Source organism: Alnus glutinosa, chromosome 2, assembly GCF_958979055.1.
Source record: "Alnus glutinosa chromosome 2, dhAlnGlut1.1, whole genome shotgun sequence".
NCBI classification, from domain to species: domain Eukaryota; kingdom Viridiplantae; phylum Streptophyta; class Magnoliopsida; order Fagales; family Betulaceae; genus Alnus; species Alnus glutinosa.
The window spans coordinates 24,403,161-24,419,041 of record NC_084887.1 but is presented as its reverse complement, the minus strand read 5'-3'; the positions used below and the strand labels follow the sequence as shown (position 1 = coordinate 24,419,041).

The 15,881-nt window shown below is 35.9% G+C and overlaps 1 protein-coding gene across 1 annotated transcript; it reads left to right on the top strand.

Moving 5' to 3' along the window:
* Positions 1-4,407: 4,407 nt before the first annotated feature.
* LOC133861872 (hypersensitive-induced response protein 4) lies at positions 4,408-14,390 on the top strand. The gene is made up of 5 exons (XM_062297691.1): positions 4,408-4,685; positions 7,671-7,791; positions 7,878-7,969; positions 8,753-8,849; positions 13,713-14,390. The coding sequence occupies exons 1-5, from the start codon at positions 4,491-4,493 to the stop codon at positions 14,081-14,083; spliced, it is 876 nt and encodes a 291-aa protein (XP_062153675.1). The 5' UTR covers positions 4,408-4,490; the 3' UTR covers positions 14,084-14,390.
* The last annotated feature ends 1,491 nt before the right edge of the window (positions 14,391-15,881 follow it).

Here is a 15,881-nt window from a genome sequence, read left to right as displayed (position 1 = left end):
TTTCATGATCTTTTCATAGGTAGAACTATTGTGAGCGGTCTAAACTTCAACCTTTATTTATTTCTTCATATTGTAAAAGGAGTCAATTCACGAGGTTTTTTTAAAACCACCGGTGAGATATACACGAAATACGTGCAAGATCATCATTACGACCATCATACTTGCCGACTATCGATGAACTCAAATTTACCATTGAATTTGTGGGACCCATCTAAACCTTTCTCCTGCTCCTGAGCAGGAGCTGCCCTACCTTCGGAACTTTTGGAGGAGGAAACCAAAAACTTCTAAAAGATGGCGGATCCAGGTTATCCAGTTTTATGGCTTTTCTTTGATTTGCTTGCTTACATATAGGTATTCATCGAAATTTCATTAAAAGTGTAAAGCGCTTCCTGTGTAATTTTGAACCAACAAAATCATAAGCATAAACCTCCAGTTTTCACGTGACATTATGACATTAGAGATGAAATCTCGCAGCGATAAATACAGTACTAATTCTTATTCTTCTTCTTCTTCTTCTTCTTCTTCTCTCTCTCTCTCTGTCTTTCTCTTTTTTTGTTTTTTGTTTTTTTCATATGACAAGAAGTACAGACAAACACACACACAGAGAGAGAGAGAGAGAGAGAGAGAGAGAGAGAGAGAGAGAGAGAGAGAGAGAGAGAGAGAGAGAGAGAGAGAGAGAGAGAGAGAGAGAGAGCCTGAGCTTGATCGATTTTTTTAATTAATTATTCAGATTAACATCGTTTGTAAAATGAAACGACACTAAATTTTTAGTGTCATTTCACTGTTCAAACGACACAACACTGTTAGTGTTGTTTGAACAGTAAATGACACTAACAATGTTGTGTCGTTTTAGCCCAAACGACTTTAATTAGCCTCGTTTGAACAATAAACAACGCAAATCTGGAATCTTGTTACTATGCTAAACGATGCTAAATGAAAAGTGTCTCTCTCTCTCTCTCTCTCTCTCTCTTGCAAAAAAAAAATGATACTATTCAAACGACACTAAATCTTTATTTATTTATTTTTTTTATTTGTAGTGTTTGTAATATGTTTTGAGATGTAATTTTGTGTATTATGTATTTAATTTATAAAAGACACGGCATTGGCAACTTAAAAATTTAAGACAAAAATCCGAGTATAATGCAGGTTATAGTCTAGTTCTTATAATAAAGAAAAGAAATATCTCAAAGAAAACTTTATTCCTTATAGTTTTGACTATTGACCAATAAAAGAATACAAATATATATGGTGACGTTAATAAAATGAACCACAAAATAAGTCTACAACGACCGCTACTCCTTCTAAATTCTAATAAAAGTATGGTACATCTCCCTCTTTCCAACTCCTGATCAAACATTCAAGAGCAAAAAAATCTAGAATTAGTGAAGCCAAGGCCAAAATATTCTATCCGTTTGACGTGGTCGTGGAGCTGTTCCTTGAAACCTCTGTACCGGTTTGAAAATTTCAAAGTCTGTCTAGTTGAACCGGTCCGCTTATTCTTCCTCCAATTCGAGTTAAAAATAAATAAATAAAATTGACTCTTAGTAATTTGTGCGCCCCCCCCCCCCCTCCCCCAGGTTTAGGCAAGCTTTATTATAAAATAGAAAATGTTAGATTTACAACAATTGTACAACTCCTCACGTGTGGGTGAGTCCTATACACTGGGATCCACCCTCATGTGAGGGGTTGTTGTGCAGTTGTTGTGATTTGTGCCCCCCGCCCCTAAGTTTAGGCAAGCTTTATTATAAAATAGAAAATGTTAGATTTACAACAACTGCACAACAATTCCTCACGTGTGGGTAAGTCTTACACACTGGGACCTACCCTCATGTGAGGGGTTGTTGTGCAGTTATTGTGATGGTGTAGTGCAAGAATCAAATCCCTTATAAAATTGAGTCTGATTGGATTAGGATTATGTTAGGAAATAAAACTTTTATATTAAGAAGCTGTTGAAAAAAAACTTTATTTTTCAGTCTTTTTTTTTTTTTTTTTTTTTTTTTATTTCAAAAATAAAAATAAAAAATTAAATCCAACATATATATATATATATATATATATATATATATATATATATATATATATAGTGAATGCTAACTTTGACAATGTGTTTTACATTTCATTTTATTTAATTTTTTGTTCTACAATCTCTTCAAATAAGTTGTGCTTTTAATCCCCAAAACCACTAACATATCTTATTAAGACCCAGCAATTGTTATAATTTGCAATTCCTTAAAAAGAAAATTTACAAATTTGGTCAATATTATTTGAGTAATGCTAAATATTATATTTTTATTCGAGAAATGCTATATGCACTCTTAACTACACACTTCTTATGTAGCAGTCAAAATCACTATTAGATTTGAATGGATCATCATTGAATTTTGGGTCCAATGACAATTGTTACTGCCACGTAAAAAAGTGTGCACCTTAGAGTGTATGTAATATTTCTCGATCTTCAGCCTTTAAGGTTGGTCAACCACATCTCAACCCCCCATCTCTATATTATTATCGTTATTTTTTTAATTTTATTTTTCGCATTGTTTTTTCAAAATCAAGGAAAATTTTGTATGCCATGTAAATGATGTACGCTATTTTCCGTCCATTCTAATGTTAAACATTTTATGATGTGCCAAATTGCAACGATATGGTAGTTTGGGAGGTCGAGTGTCACAAATAGTTTTAGGATGTCTTTGCAAATGGCAGATTTAGACAATTTGGACATTTCAAATCCAAAATATGTATGCATAAGTCATGGGTGCCAATTTTTTTTTTTTTTTTTTTTGAAATCTTTTTTCACACTAACAGCGAAGGGAGAAGCCATTTTTCAATGAAATGGTAGTTTGCTTAACGTATTGCAAATTAATATTTGATGGTGGGCGGGTGTTAGTTTGGGAGATATAAGTATATTTGTTTTCCAAAAACTAATAAAAAAGAAGAAGAATAAGAAGCTAAAAAAGAAAAAGAAAAAGAAAAAAGAAAAAAAAGAGTGATTGGGGCTGAGCCACCATTTCCCTCAATGCAACCTAATTGTGGGGAGGGTGGAGGATATTAAAACACATCTCCTACAAGGAGAGATTTAAAATGGCCTACATGTCTCTCTCTCATATATATATATATATTGTAAACTAATTTTTTTTGGATAATTAAAAATGTAGATATTTACTGAGATTAAATTCTTATAGAAGAAAGGTCTTGGAGGCACCCCCACTACGAATGAACCTATCGCCTTTGCGAGGTGGAGGAGAGGTTGCGGAGAATAGGATCCTCTGCAATCCCACCCACCCCCTACCTGGGTTGTGCAACGGTTGTACCAAGAGAAGGGTTGGCTTAGCCTCGGGTTTTTTTTTTTTTTTTTTGTTTTTTTCAACTTTTTTCTCCGTCTTTTCTTTTTAACTTGTTTACGTTTCCTCTTCTTACATTTTTGTGATTGATCCTGAAAATTCAAGGAAACTGCCTTCAGTCGTTGAAGAAAATTTAGTGATTAATCCAATTGGGTTAGAGCTCGCTAATATATTATTATTATTTATCTTGAATATCCAAATAAATGAAGATATTAGTGTCAAAATTTATAGGACTGATTTCAGTCGTTGAACATTAATAACATTTAATTGGAAAATGAATCATTTTATGACTGAGATTTTATTTTGTTTTATTTAACGGTGAATATCATGTCACGTTATTTAAAAATTTGAAATGATATAACATATATACACTTTTAAATGAAGCAAAATAAAATTTTAACAGTAAAATCTTGTCTAATTCTTGATGCATGTGTTCTATAGCTTATTAAAGGAACAATTATTTATAATTTCCAATATCAAATGTCTTGACTCTTGAGCATTAATGGCAAAACTAGTAGAGCACTACAACCAAGTTTCAAATTAATTATTGAATTTGTAGGTCCTATATATCTAATGATAAAATTGAAATTGAAATGCGTAAGAAATGTGTATGAGATATATTTACAAATTAATGATATGGAACTTACCAAGTAATAAAAGAAAAAGGGTAAATTATATTTTTCCTTATAAATTATCATAATTTATTTTATAGTAATGCTATAAATTATATTTTTATCTCATAATTATTTTACCTAACCGTTTCAACTAACTTTTAGAGTTCTATGAAGTAATTTTGAAATAAAAATGTAGTATATCACGTTATTCTTTATTTTATAAACTTTTATAAGGTACTACCTATATCTTATTTTAAACCGATATATTTATTTTTAGTTAAAATATTTTATTTTTGATTTTTTAAAATTAGCATCAAATATTTGATAATGAGATTGATTTTTTTTTTTTTCTTTAGTATTTGATAATTTGTTACATTAAGGAATACTTTAATTATTCTTTTTTAATTTAATTATTGATTTGGATAACTATACGAAACTGACAGAAAAATAGGATTCAGGTACTGATCAAAATCTTTCTCTGCCCCGCGTCCTACAAAACACAGAGAGAGAGAGAGAGAGAGAGAGAGAGAGAGAGATGGGAAACGCGTTCTGTATATTCTGTGGTTGCGTGGACCAGGCGAGCATAGGGGTGGTGGAGAGATGGGGCCGCTTCGAGAAGTTGGCTGAGCCTGGACTCCACTTCTTCAACCCCTTCGCCGGCGAATGCCTCGCCGGTGTCCTATCCACCAGGATCAACTCCCTCGATGTCCGTATCGAGACCAAAACCAAGGTTTCCTTCCTCTCTCAATTGCTTCGCTTCTTTCGTAGGAATCAATTAGAATTGAGAATTATGTTTTCTTAGGGAACTAAATGACGAGAATCATTTAAAGCTTTGTTGGAAACGAAAACAGAGTAAACAACGCCTTTTTCATGTGTGGTATATATGTATGTTATGTGTTTTCATCGCATCTTACAAATTAAAATTAGAGCGGATAGCGAGATCGATGGTGGTGTAGAGGACGATTGAATGTGTTGTAGAGTTTTGGTCTAAAACTGAAGTTGTAAGATTAATTCGCAAAGAGGTTATTTTGTGAAGCAATATGGACACGGCGTTAATGTTGTAGCCTATCATTTGTGGTTATTTCCGTTGTCTAATTCTGTTTTTGAGGATCCAAAAAAAAAAAAAAAAATTACATTGGTAACGAGAAACATTTAAAGCTTCGTGAAAACGTGAAGGAGATTCTAGCATCCAGATGCAAGTGGGACTTCATTGGTTGCACAATGGAGGTGGACTGAAAAAAAGAAATAGTTGAAGGAGAATATCCTATATTATATGTATATATATTAGTAATGAAAGCCCTTAGTATACGTATGATTTATATATTAGACTTTATAATAAAAAGTTGGGTGTGATATGTCTAGGTTTCGGGGGCTAAAGATTGATTGGTTTGTTTCTCTGTTTCTAAGCTAATAAAAAAGATGTTTCTCTGTGTGAATACCTCAGCTGGTGCTGGTATTATTCATCTACATCTATCCCAATGAGTGGGGCTACCCTTCCCCCTGTTTGGATGCTTTTTAAGGGGAGGATTTGAGAAGATTTGGAAGGGTGTATTTATCCCTTTAAAGTCCACCTTTTTTTTTTTTTTTTCCCAATTCCCTTAAATTTGATGAATTTGAAGGTAGAGAATACCAACTTTGATTTTGATATAACTCCCTTTTACCCTTAATAATTTTTAAAAATTCAATAGTGTCTAAGCGAATCTCATTACTTACCTCCCTTTGTTATCAATTTACTTGCTACCTTATTATGTCCTCTCGTTTTCACTCCATACAAACAATGGGAGGGATGTCTACTCCCATCTCGCTTCTATTATAACATCTAACAAAATAATGGATGACTGTTCCCTCTCCTTTCTTCTCTTCTCTCTCTCTCTCCCTTCCTTACATCTCCTCTCCTGTCTCTATGAACTTCTAAACATAGTGTAAGCAGGTGGAGGAGACTGCCTCTCAAAATCATGCTTCAGCCTTCTGTATAACTTGAAGGAGCAGGATTGTACCAGACCATGTTCTGCGCTCAGCCTTCTCAAAACACATCCTCAAATGTGCACCACTGACATAGCTGCAGGATATTGTCTCTTATGTACAGGAAATAATTAGATCAGTAAGGGCTTGGAGAAAGCAGCTTGGGAGGAGCTGACATGCATTGTTTGTCAATATTATCCTCTATCATATTGCTGCTGTTACATTCATTGGTGCTCTTCTTAGCCTAATTCTGGTGACCACAACACAAGTTTTACAAAAGTGATAGCTACAAGGTGTGCGCATTTAAGAATGTGTTTTGAGAAGGCTAAATGCAGAGCATGGTCTGTAACAAAATGTTGCTCCTTCAAGTCTTGTAGAAGCTTTTAGAAAAAAGGTCTTGTAGACGCTGAACTTCGAGAAGAATTGTTCTTCTCTAATTGCTTAGTGTTAAATCAAACAGGGTTACTTGTTACAGCTGGGCTTCAGCTGAGGTAACCATGTGGAGAACAAAAGTTTATTAGGTAAAAAAACAGAGAAACAAACCATACTTATCAAATTTTTTTTTTTTTTAATCTACTTATAAAAAAAAAAAAAAGAGAAACAAACCAATCAGTTTGTATCACCCAGTCAATCTCCTTAACTTTTCTATTTTACACGCCATCTTTTCGGTGCATCTAATGTAACAATAGCAATAATTGTAAATGATTGACTACAATGTCCACACCCAATGCATGTCAGATCCTTTGGCTGATTTCTCTAAACCCTTATTAATGATCAAGGCTGCCATCATCCCCAATGAGCCCACAAATGAATTTTTAGTACTGAAATCAAGCATCAGATCTGCATGAATGAATGGTTACAGCTGCCACTGTGACCTGCAAATTCGAGATCTGTTGCTCCTCTGCACCAATGCTTCCAAGATCTGCAATATCTCACACCTCACTGATCACAAGGTCCTTTTATCGGTAGAAATATATTAGTATGACTCAAACTTTTTCTTTGCATTCCTCATCCATTTGATCTTTTTCTCTTAAATTCTCATCTCTGTGCTCTTGAGACTCAAAACTGAGCAAATCAACTTACTGAAACCAACGAAGCTCGGTGGAAAAATTCTTCCTCAAAACTGCACCCACTAAACTGTGAACAAGCAATGAACTACCAATTTTATCATTTTTAGAACCCAAACCAATAAATCCTGAAGGTAGAAAAAGAACTAACTGGTTTTGTAAAACCTACCAGGTTAAATGGGTTTGCACAAAACGTGTTGGCAGCATTTGACCGATTTTCAAAAATAGAGCCATACAAACTGGAATGATCCAGGCATCGGTTCGTCGGTAAACAGGTTGGACCATTTAGCCTGATCTGTGATTTCTCCAAGTACAGTTGCTAGATTAATATGTACAAGTTTCTAGATTACAATGCCCTAAAACATCTTCTTCTTCTTCTTTTTATTTTTATTTTTTTATTTATTTTTTAGATTCTCAATATTTTTCATTATCAGCTTAGCGATGATCAAAATTTTGACATCATGAATATATGTAGGGCACAGAGACCACTTATTATTAGTTTTCTGCTGTTCACAATTGGCAAGTCAATTATTATATTCACAAATTTCTCTGATGATAAGACAAGAGTTAAGAGTTGTTGGTGTTCTATAGGAACTTTGTCTATTTTATGTCATTTTCAGATATTGTGAGAAAATACATATCATTGCTCTATCAGAGTAATGAATCAATAACAAATGAATCTACAGGACAATGTCTTTGTACAATTGCTTTGCTCTATTCAATACCGAATTATCAAAAGAAATGCTGATGATGCATTCTATGAGTTGCAAAACCCCAAAGAGCAGATCCAGGCTTATGTGTTTGATGGTAATTTCTTAGTTTCAGCTTTTTTATGGAATAAATTCTCTCTTTCTTTTGCCCTTTCTCAATGTGTGTTTCATTTGCATTTTAAGTTGTTCGAGCTATTGTTCCGAGGATGAATTTGGATGAACTCTTTGAACAAAAGGGTGAGGTTGCTAAATCTGTCCTGGAGGAACTTGAGAAGGTAACTGGTTGCTTTTGCTAGATTGTTATTTACTGTTTAAGGTCATCCTTCTTTAATGAAAATTGTATGTCTTGTCGCATAATGGCCTTTTTTCCTGTTTTATTTCTCCCTGTTATCTTGTGCATTGTTTTGCTTCATTCAGTTTTCTAACTGTATACTTTCTTTTTAATTCTGCATTACACATCTTTTGCTGTTTAATATATTGATTTTATCGTGCGTTGTCTTTCATTTTGTAATAGATGGTGGTAAAAACTAAAAAGGTTTTTGAACGTGTCCTGTTGGCGAGATAGTCAATTGAAGGTAGTGAGGAATAAAGATAGAATACTAATATAACATTGAACCACAAATACTGTTCTTTACTGTCTTTGTACTTAAGTGTTGGGACCTTGTCTTGGCATCTTTGTGTGTGTGTGTTTTTTTTTTACTTTAATCATACTAATCAAAAGGGGGAAAAAAAAGGAAAAGGAAGAAGAGACAAATACTCTCTCTTGGGCTCTTGTGTTCTGGCCTCTACATGTTTCCGTAACTTTTTAGTGAATTGTTTACCATATCAATTGGTCTGCACTGATACCCCTCTAGGCTAATAACAAATTATCATGTCATTGTTCCTAAATTGTTTGAGTTGTATTTGGCGTGGTGAAAACGATTTAGCTTCATATCAATCGAAAAACGAAAAATTATTTTTATCTTTTCGTATGGTATCTTCCCTCCAATCTGAAATATGTTCAACCTTGTGTCAATGAATAAGAACTTTTTACATCATATGTTTAAATTATGGATCAGGTGATGGGAGCCTATGGATTTAGCATAGAGCACATATTAATGGTTGACATAATACCTGATCCTGCTGTACGCAAGGCAATGAATGAGATTAATGCAGGTAACCTCAATTTTTCTTGCTTTTTTTTTTTTTTTTTTGTATTATTATTATTATAACTGGACATGCTTTCTCATTGCGACATATTGTAGAAGCATTTAGAACTCAATGACCTTTGCTTTTGAGGTATAAAGGGGAAGGACAATAGTTTAGGTCTTAGGTTCAAGTATTTTTAAGTAAAGTTTATGATGGAGCGATTATGTATTATGTGTTGTACATGGCAAGCTACTTGCTGGATTAAAAGCTTAATTTTAGGCCCTAGTCTTAAGGGCTAATTTAAAGAAATCTCCTATAGAAAGTTGATATGGTCTAATTTTGACGTGGAGCCTATGGTACCCTCTGTGGGCTACATTAGCTTTTGTTGATTTTCTTTTTCTGTTAATGTTTCTTCGCATTAGAAAGTTGATGATTTAGTTATTTTAGTTTTAATTGATTGGGTTAAACACCATTTTGGTACTTGTGGTTTTCAGTTTTATCAAATAGTTTCTTGAGTTTTCAAAAGTTTGAATTATGGTGCCTGGGTTTTTACAATTTTTTTTCGATTTACTACCTCCGTTGTTCCTTCAAAATACTCACTACTATTTTTTCACCTGTTCAATTAACCATGTCATTGCCTATAAAATCTTGTCATGTGTACAACTAACCAGATCAAACTTACCATATCAACTCCACTTGCCACATCACCTACAAGCTTCCATATCAGCCCCACGTTAGCAAGACAGCTCAACATCACACGTGCTTCTTGCCATATTCTACCAAATGAGTATTCTTCAACCCGTTTCATATCTCCACCCACCCGAAGCCAAGCTCACCCCAAGCCATGGCCAAAATTGCCATTTTCCTTCACCCCAAGCTACTGAACATATCTTGAACCTCCACCAGTCCCTATATTTCTCTAGGAATTTCATAGGTTGTGTCCCGTGATTTTTGCAAAAATTAGTTTTCATTGATATTAAGGTTGTTTGGTTGGTTGGTTGAGGTATGGTGATGAAGATAATGAGGTGGTGTTCATGGTTGCCTCTGGCGTCGAAGAAGTACAAGGTGAGGCTGGTGGTGAGGAGGTTGGAGGGGTGTGATCTGGTGTGGGAGGAAATAGAAAGGGTGGGGGTGAGGTGGCAAGATTGACAGTGGAGATCAAGTGGAAAGGCCCAATGCTGGCGCTGAGCTCGCTAAGGAGGATGGCTGTGGAGAGGGAGGTGAGGTGGAGGTGGAGGTGGAGGCCCACCAAAACGGTGTTATTGTGGAGTGGCTGAGGAGTCTCAGACCCTTTGTACTCTTTCTGCCTACAAGGACAAAGGGTCTGAAACTGCTCGTCCTACTCCTTGATGATGCCGTTTTTCTGGGCCTCAAGCTCCACCTCCCTTGTGAAGTTCCTCTTCACAGCCGTCCTCCTTAGCGCGCTCAATGCTAGCTTCATGCCCTTCCACTTAATCTCCACGTCAATGTCACCACCTCAACCCCACCTTTTCTATGCCCTTTTGCACCATCTTTGGGCCCTTCCACTTGATGCTAACAAAAGGCTTATATGGCAGCATGTGGGTGATGTGGCAAGTGGAGCTGATATGGGAAGTTTAATATGGTTCTTTGTACACGTGGTGCGATTTTATAGGCTATGACATGGGTAGTTGTACATGTGGTAAAATAGCTGTTAGCAACGACTAACATGAAAGTCGTCGTTGCAACTACACCTTGCTTGCTTTCTTGATAGCCCCCACTTAAGGGATTACAAGCTTAGTGGCTACTATGGCCAGGGAAAGGTGCCAGCTCCCTTATTACTGACGGCACAACTACGTGCTGTCACGTCACTCGGCTCCTTAGCTCACTTCGGTTGCAAAAGACTTTTCTCTAATGCTATCTCTCGATTGATTGAGTCTAGTAAAAAAACAAACGAGACTTTTGCAGTTTCTAGAATCCATAAAGTCAACAAATGTGCCATGGCCCCTTTAAAGGCGTAGTGTGGACTATTTTCATCCCCAAATCAGGGGGATGTGCAACGACCTTGTCTTCTATGGTTTTACCTTATTTGGCCCAACGGATAGTTCTATTCCTTGTATAGTTTGATTTTCTTCATTTGATTTTCTTTCTTTCTTTTTCAACATGGTATCAGAGCTTTCTCTTCTTTGAACAGAGCTTTTCCATGATTTTTTCAACTGATATTTCGATATAGAAAGATCTCCCTATTTCTTCACCGCGGATTCTCCCGTTATGTTCTTGAAAAGATATTAGATCACCTTCCACTTGGGAGCTGGTGATAAATAGGATCCTGAGTACGGGACATAGCAAATAGAAGAGGAGTCTTCTTTGGGCTTTTGGCACCCCATAAAGAAAGAGTTGCTTGGTCACTATCGGCCGGGGGAAGCAAAGGCAAGAAGTCAACCTGTCAAGCATAGTCTCTTGAAGCTCTTCGAGCTTGTATTCAGCTGGTTAGAGGTGGCTCTCAATGCTCCAAATCCATTTCCTCCAACAAGCTCTTTACCCACACAAGATTCCCAGCTATAGTGGGGCATCCCCTATACTTAGAGAAAGAAATAGTTCTCATCGGTCGAGAACTAGAAGTCAGCTCAAAACCTAGATTTGGCTAAAAGGACCTATTATTTGGATTCTCCTATTAGTCATTATTCTTATTCGAAGTACCATTAGAGCTCCTTTTCCCAACAATAGATCAAAGATCTGACTTTTTATCAAGTCATACGTCCCTTTCATTTAGTGGTTAGGACATCATCATTTCATGTCAAAGACATGGGTTCAATTCCCGTAAGGGATTGGTACTCATTCCCGGCCACTTTCAGTTAGTGTTCATTGTTGAGTGATTGGTTGCTATTTGGCTGGAAAAGATTGTCCAAAAGCTTCCTCTCTCCCAGCAAGCAAGACGAGATCGTCACTTCTCTCAGTAATGGACTTCCTTAGAAGCTAAGCTTCTTCTGGATAAATATGGGATCTTCAATATCAGAGAGTGAGAGTTTATGCATTTTCGGGTTGGGAATTCTATTTGTAATGTCTAGATAGATGGAGGTGCCTATAGCCTTGCCTCTGGCTTTGTTGACATACAGCGTAGATTTGGATGATTGATTAAAGAAACACCAAACATATACCAAACTTCTCGCTCCCACCGGCTTACTAATGGCAATAGACTTGATTACTGGAGATATTCGTGTTACTTCGTTTGCACTGGTTTGTGCACGAATGCGTGAGTTATACCGAGTACTTAGCCATCTACAAAGGGAAAGACGACGGTACGGAGTCACGTCAGCTGTGGATATAGACTACGCTATAAGGAACAAAGTCTTAAGCTATGAACCTAGACTACACTAAGGAACACGGAAGCTTGACCGAGCAAAGAAGTCAAGGAAGGAAGCTGCTTCTCTAATAGCCCAACAGAGGTAGTAAATCGAAAAATGTGTAAAACCCAAGACAATAGTTCACTCTTTTGAAAACGCCGGTAGCTATTTAGTAAATTTTCAAACCACGGGTATCGAAATGGGTATTTAACTCAAATTAATTTTAAGAGTCAAGGCTATTTTTTTAATTTTCAGATTCTTGACTATGGGCTAAACTTTTGGTCCATTGGGCCTTATAATGGGTTTTCTTATTAGGTTTTATTTATGGATTTAGTGACTTGAGTTTAATAGCCAAAGCCTATGGAGTTTAACTCCTATTATGTTTAAGTCCCTTAGTGATTAGCTTTCATGATTTTCTTGTTCTTTTTTCTTCTCCGTCTTAGTTGCTTCACTTGTATACTCCCTGTGAACTTGTTTGCGCTTTGCGTTTTTTAATGATATTTCTCTTGCTTATAAATTTTTTTTTTTTAAAAAAAATTATATAGTTTTTAGAATTTTCGGTAAAGATTGCTTGATTGCTATAGTGGATTGTGTAATATAATCCTTTTCAAGCTGCAATGTCGAGGAATCATAGGTGTGATGACCTAGGTTTATCTATTATTTCTATCTTCTGTTTTTCTTTGAATTTTCTAGCAATTTTTCATCAGTCTCTGACGAGGACTAGATCTAAATTTGCACCCTCCCTTTTTCTTTTTTCTTTTTTTTTTTTTTTAAAAAAAAAAAAAAAACTTTAAACCACCCCTCAATCAAATAATTCTCAAGTAGCCCAAGAATGTCCAAATATTATTCCTAAGTTGCCATTTGCAGCCCAGAATAGCAATCCAGAAACGTGAGTTTTCTTCTTTGTTTCACCTCCAAACAAAGTCTCTTTCCTTACCTGCTGCAAATAAAATCTTGCAGCCTTCATTCCTGTATCCAGCCCCTTGAAATCCTTAAAATTTCAATCTGTCTGAGTGAGATTTGGATGAATAAGCCCTCTACTTCCTTTCTCCAATGGCACAATTTGTAGATTCAAGGTAGTTGCTCGATATTAAAAGCGGATTTAGGTTTTGAACAGTTTCCCGTTAGTTTCTTTCTCCATTGTCTATGTCTTAAAACAGGCCTGCCATAAATCCTTGGCCTGTGAGTACCATATGGTCCTGCAATTATTGTGGCAATAGAGTTATACATTTTCTTGATAAATTTTCCCCTTTTTGCATAGTTTTGTCATTTTTATCAACACTTATACATGTCTCAATATTATTCCATTATATTAGCATAAAAAATTAAAGCTTGTTACGTCATCTTCATTATGGCATATAATCTCTTCTGTCCCCTACAGACATTGTTTACCTCTTTATAGATTCATGTTTGAACATTATCTCAGTTTGGTGTATACTTCTGATTGGTTCCCACTTTTGTAGTGTCTGCAGCGGTCAATTATCACCAGTAGTTATTATTGCTACTGATTAGCAGTTTAAGTCTGTCTGGTTCATTTGGCTGATTGTTTATGTAACTTAACAGTTTGAATGTTGTTTCGGTTTTACAGCTCAGAGACTTCAGCTTGCTAGTGTATATAAGGGAGAAGCAGAGAAGATTTTTCAAGTTAAAAAAGCAGAAGCTGAAGCTGAATCCAAATACCTAGGTGGGGTTGGTGTGGCCAGGCAGAGGCAGGCAATCACAGATGGCTTGAGAGAGAACATCTTGAACTTCTCTCACAAGGTGGAGGGCACCTCAGCAAAGGAGGTGATGGATCTGATTATGATCACTCAATACTTTGACACGATTAAAGACCTGGGCAACTCTTCCAAGAACACTACTGTGTTTATTCCTCATGGCCCCGGTCATGTTCGGGACATCGGTGACCAGATACGCAATGGTATGATGGAGGCAGCCAGTGCTCAGGTACATGTGGAATAAATTTGCTTACACCTACCTTCCAAACTTATCTCCCTTTGCATGATTTCACAATGAAAATACTTGGTTTCTTTTTGTGGAATCTTGAACAAATGGAGGGTGTTTATATTAGGATGGCAATCCAGTGCCAATATGACCAAATGAGTTTTTAGCCAAGGGGTGTAAGAAAGTTTTTCTTCTCTATTATGAGGACCCTAAATATAAGTGTGTTTAGACGAGAATACCTTTTTCGACACATGTATTTCCTTACCACTGTTAAATGCAAACTGTCTTTCTTTTTCTTTGAATGAATTTAACCTTTAATTTTCCATCTTTTTTATTTTAAACATGTTTTGATTTTCCTTATGCACTGATGGGGTGAGATTGATGTACTCGCGCAAAATAAGGCCTCTCTTTTCTTTTGTCAGTTATGGCTTAAGGTCCAACTACCTTCGGTTGATCCAATTTCATGAGTCCTTCCCAATTCATGAGCTTCCTCCATATGTCCGTAATCAAAAACAAAATTAGGGTTTCTATATACATGTTGCAATCCCACATCGGTGAAAAGACACTAACGAATTGTTGGGATCTTATACAATAGACAATGTGTTAGAGAATTGGACTTTTTAGTGGGCCGGTTTTTTAACAGGCCCGTATCTGCTATTTGCTTGCTTGCTTGCTTGCATGGGTTATGGGTGAGTATTCAGGCCCAACCCATGTTTTTAAATTCTCCCTCTCTGCCCCTCGTCTGAAGAGAAAACGAGAAAACCCTTTTGCCCTGTCTCCTTCAAGTAAAATTATAAGTTTTCCAAAGTGACATGAATGCCATTGGTAAATGAAATGCCATCCTAAACAGACAGATGGTTAATAAAATCTGCCCTTCGCTGAGGACGTATAAGGAGGCGAAATTCAGTTGTTCTCCGCTCGTACAGGGCTACAGAGAACCATGGTTTTGACTAAAGTGTGGGATTCATACTCACGTGAGGGGCTTATGTGGAATTATTTGGTAGTTTTTAGGGCTGCAAAACAGACTCATGTTTGAGAGTTGCATGGTGTAATAGGGTTTAGGACTTCTGAGATGGGCGTAAGATTTAGGTGAGTTTGACTTTGTGAGAGACTTTAAATATTGTTAGATGAGAATAACATTTATAGTGACTTGGCACAAACCAAGTCCTTTTGCCTTCTACCGAGAGGATGACACATCAGCATGGAACAACAAAAGTGAGTGATGAGTAATTTTACATGTCATATAAATGTCCATCAAATAATGAGGTGACTTTTAAAATCATCATTGGACATGTGATTAATTAAATGATGAATTTGATTAAATGGTGATTTTAAAAGTCACATCATTTTTTGATGGATATTTATATGACATGTAGAATTACTCGTGAGTGATAGAAGTTATAAACGTATCATATTTCAAACACCATATCTTTACATTTCTCTATCTCTCATTGACAAAATTTAGAGTAATTCTATTAGTACATTAAATGTCCATCAAGTGTCCATTAAAAAATGAGGTGGCTTTTAAAATCACAATTTGGTTAAAATCACCATTTGATCAATTACACGCTCAATTGTGATTTTAAAAGCCACCTCATTTTTTGATAGACACTTGATGGACATTTAATGTACTAATAGAATTACTCCAAAATTTAAGATAGAAAGAACGAGTAATTCTAAATGTTATATAAGTGTAACCATCAAGTGTCCATAAAAAAATGAGGTGGCTTTTAAAATCTTCATTAAACGTGTGATTGATCAAATACTGATTTTGATAAAATGATGGTTTTAAAAGTCACCTCATTTTTTTATGGAC

Excerpts from the sequence above, each read along its gene's own strand:
- LOC133861872 (XM_062297691.1), top strand. The coding sequence starts at position 4,491 with ATGGGAAACGCGTTCTGTATATTCTGTGGTTGCGTGGACCAGGCGAGC. Across the intron at positions 7,970-8,752 it reads TCCTGGAGGAACTTGAGAAG|GTGATGGGAGCCTATGGATT; the intron begins GTAACTGGTTGC and ends ATTATGGATCAG. Across the intron at positions 8,850-13,712 it reads AATGAATGAGATTAATGCAG|CTCAGAGACTTCAGCTTGCT; the intron begins GTAACCTCAATT and ends TCGGTTTTACAG.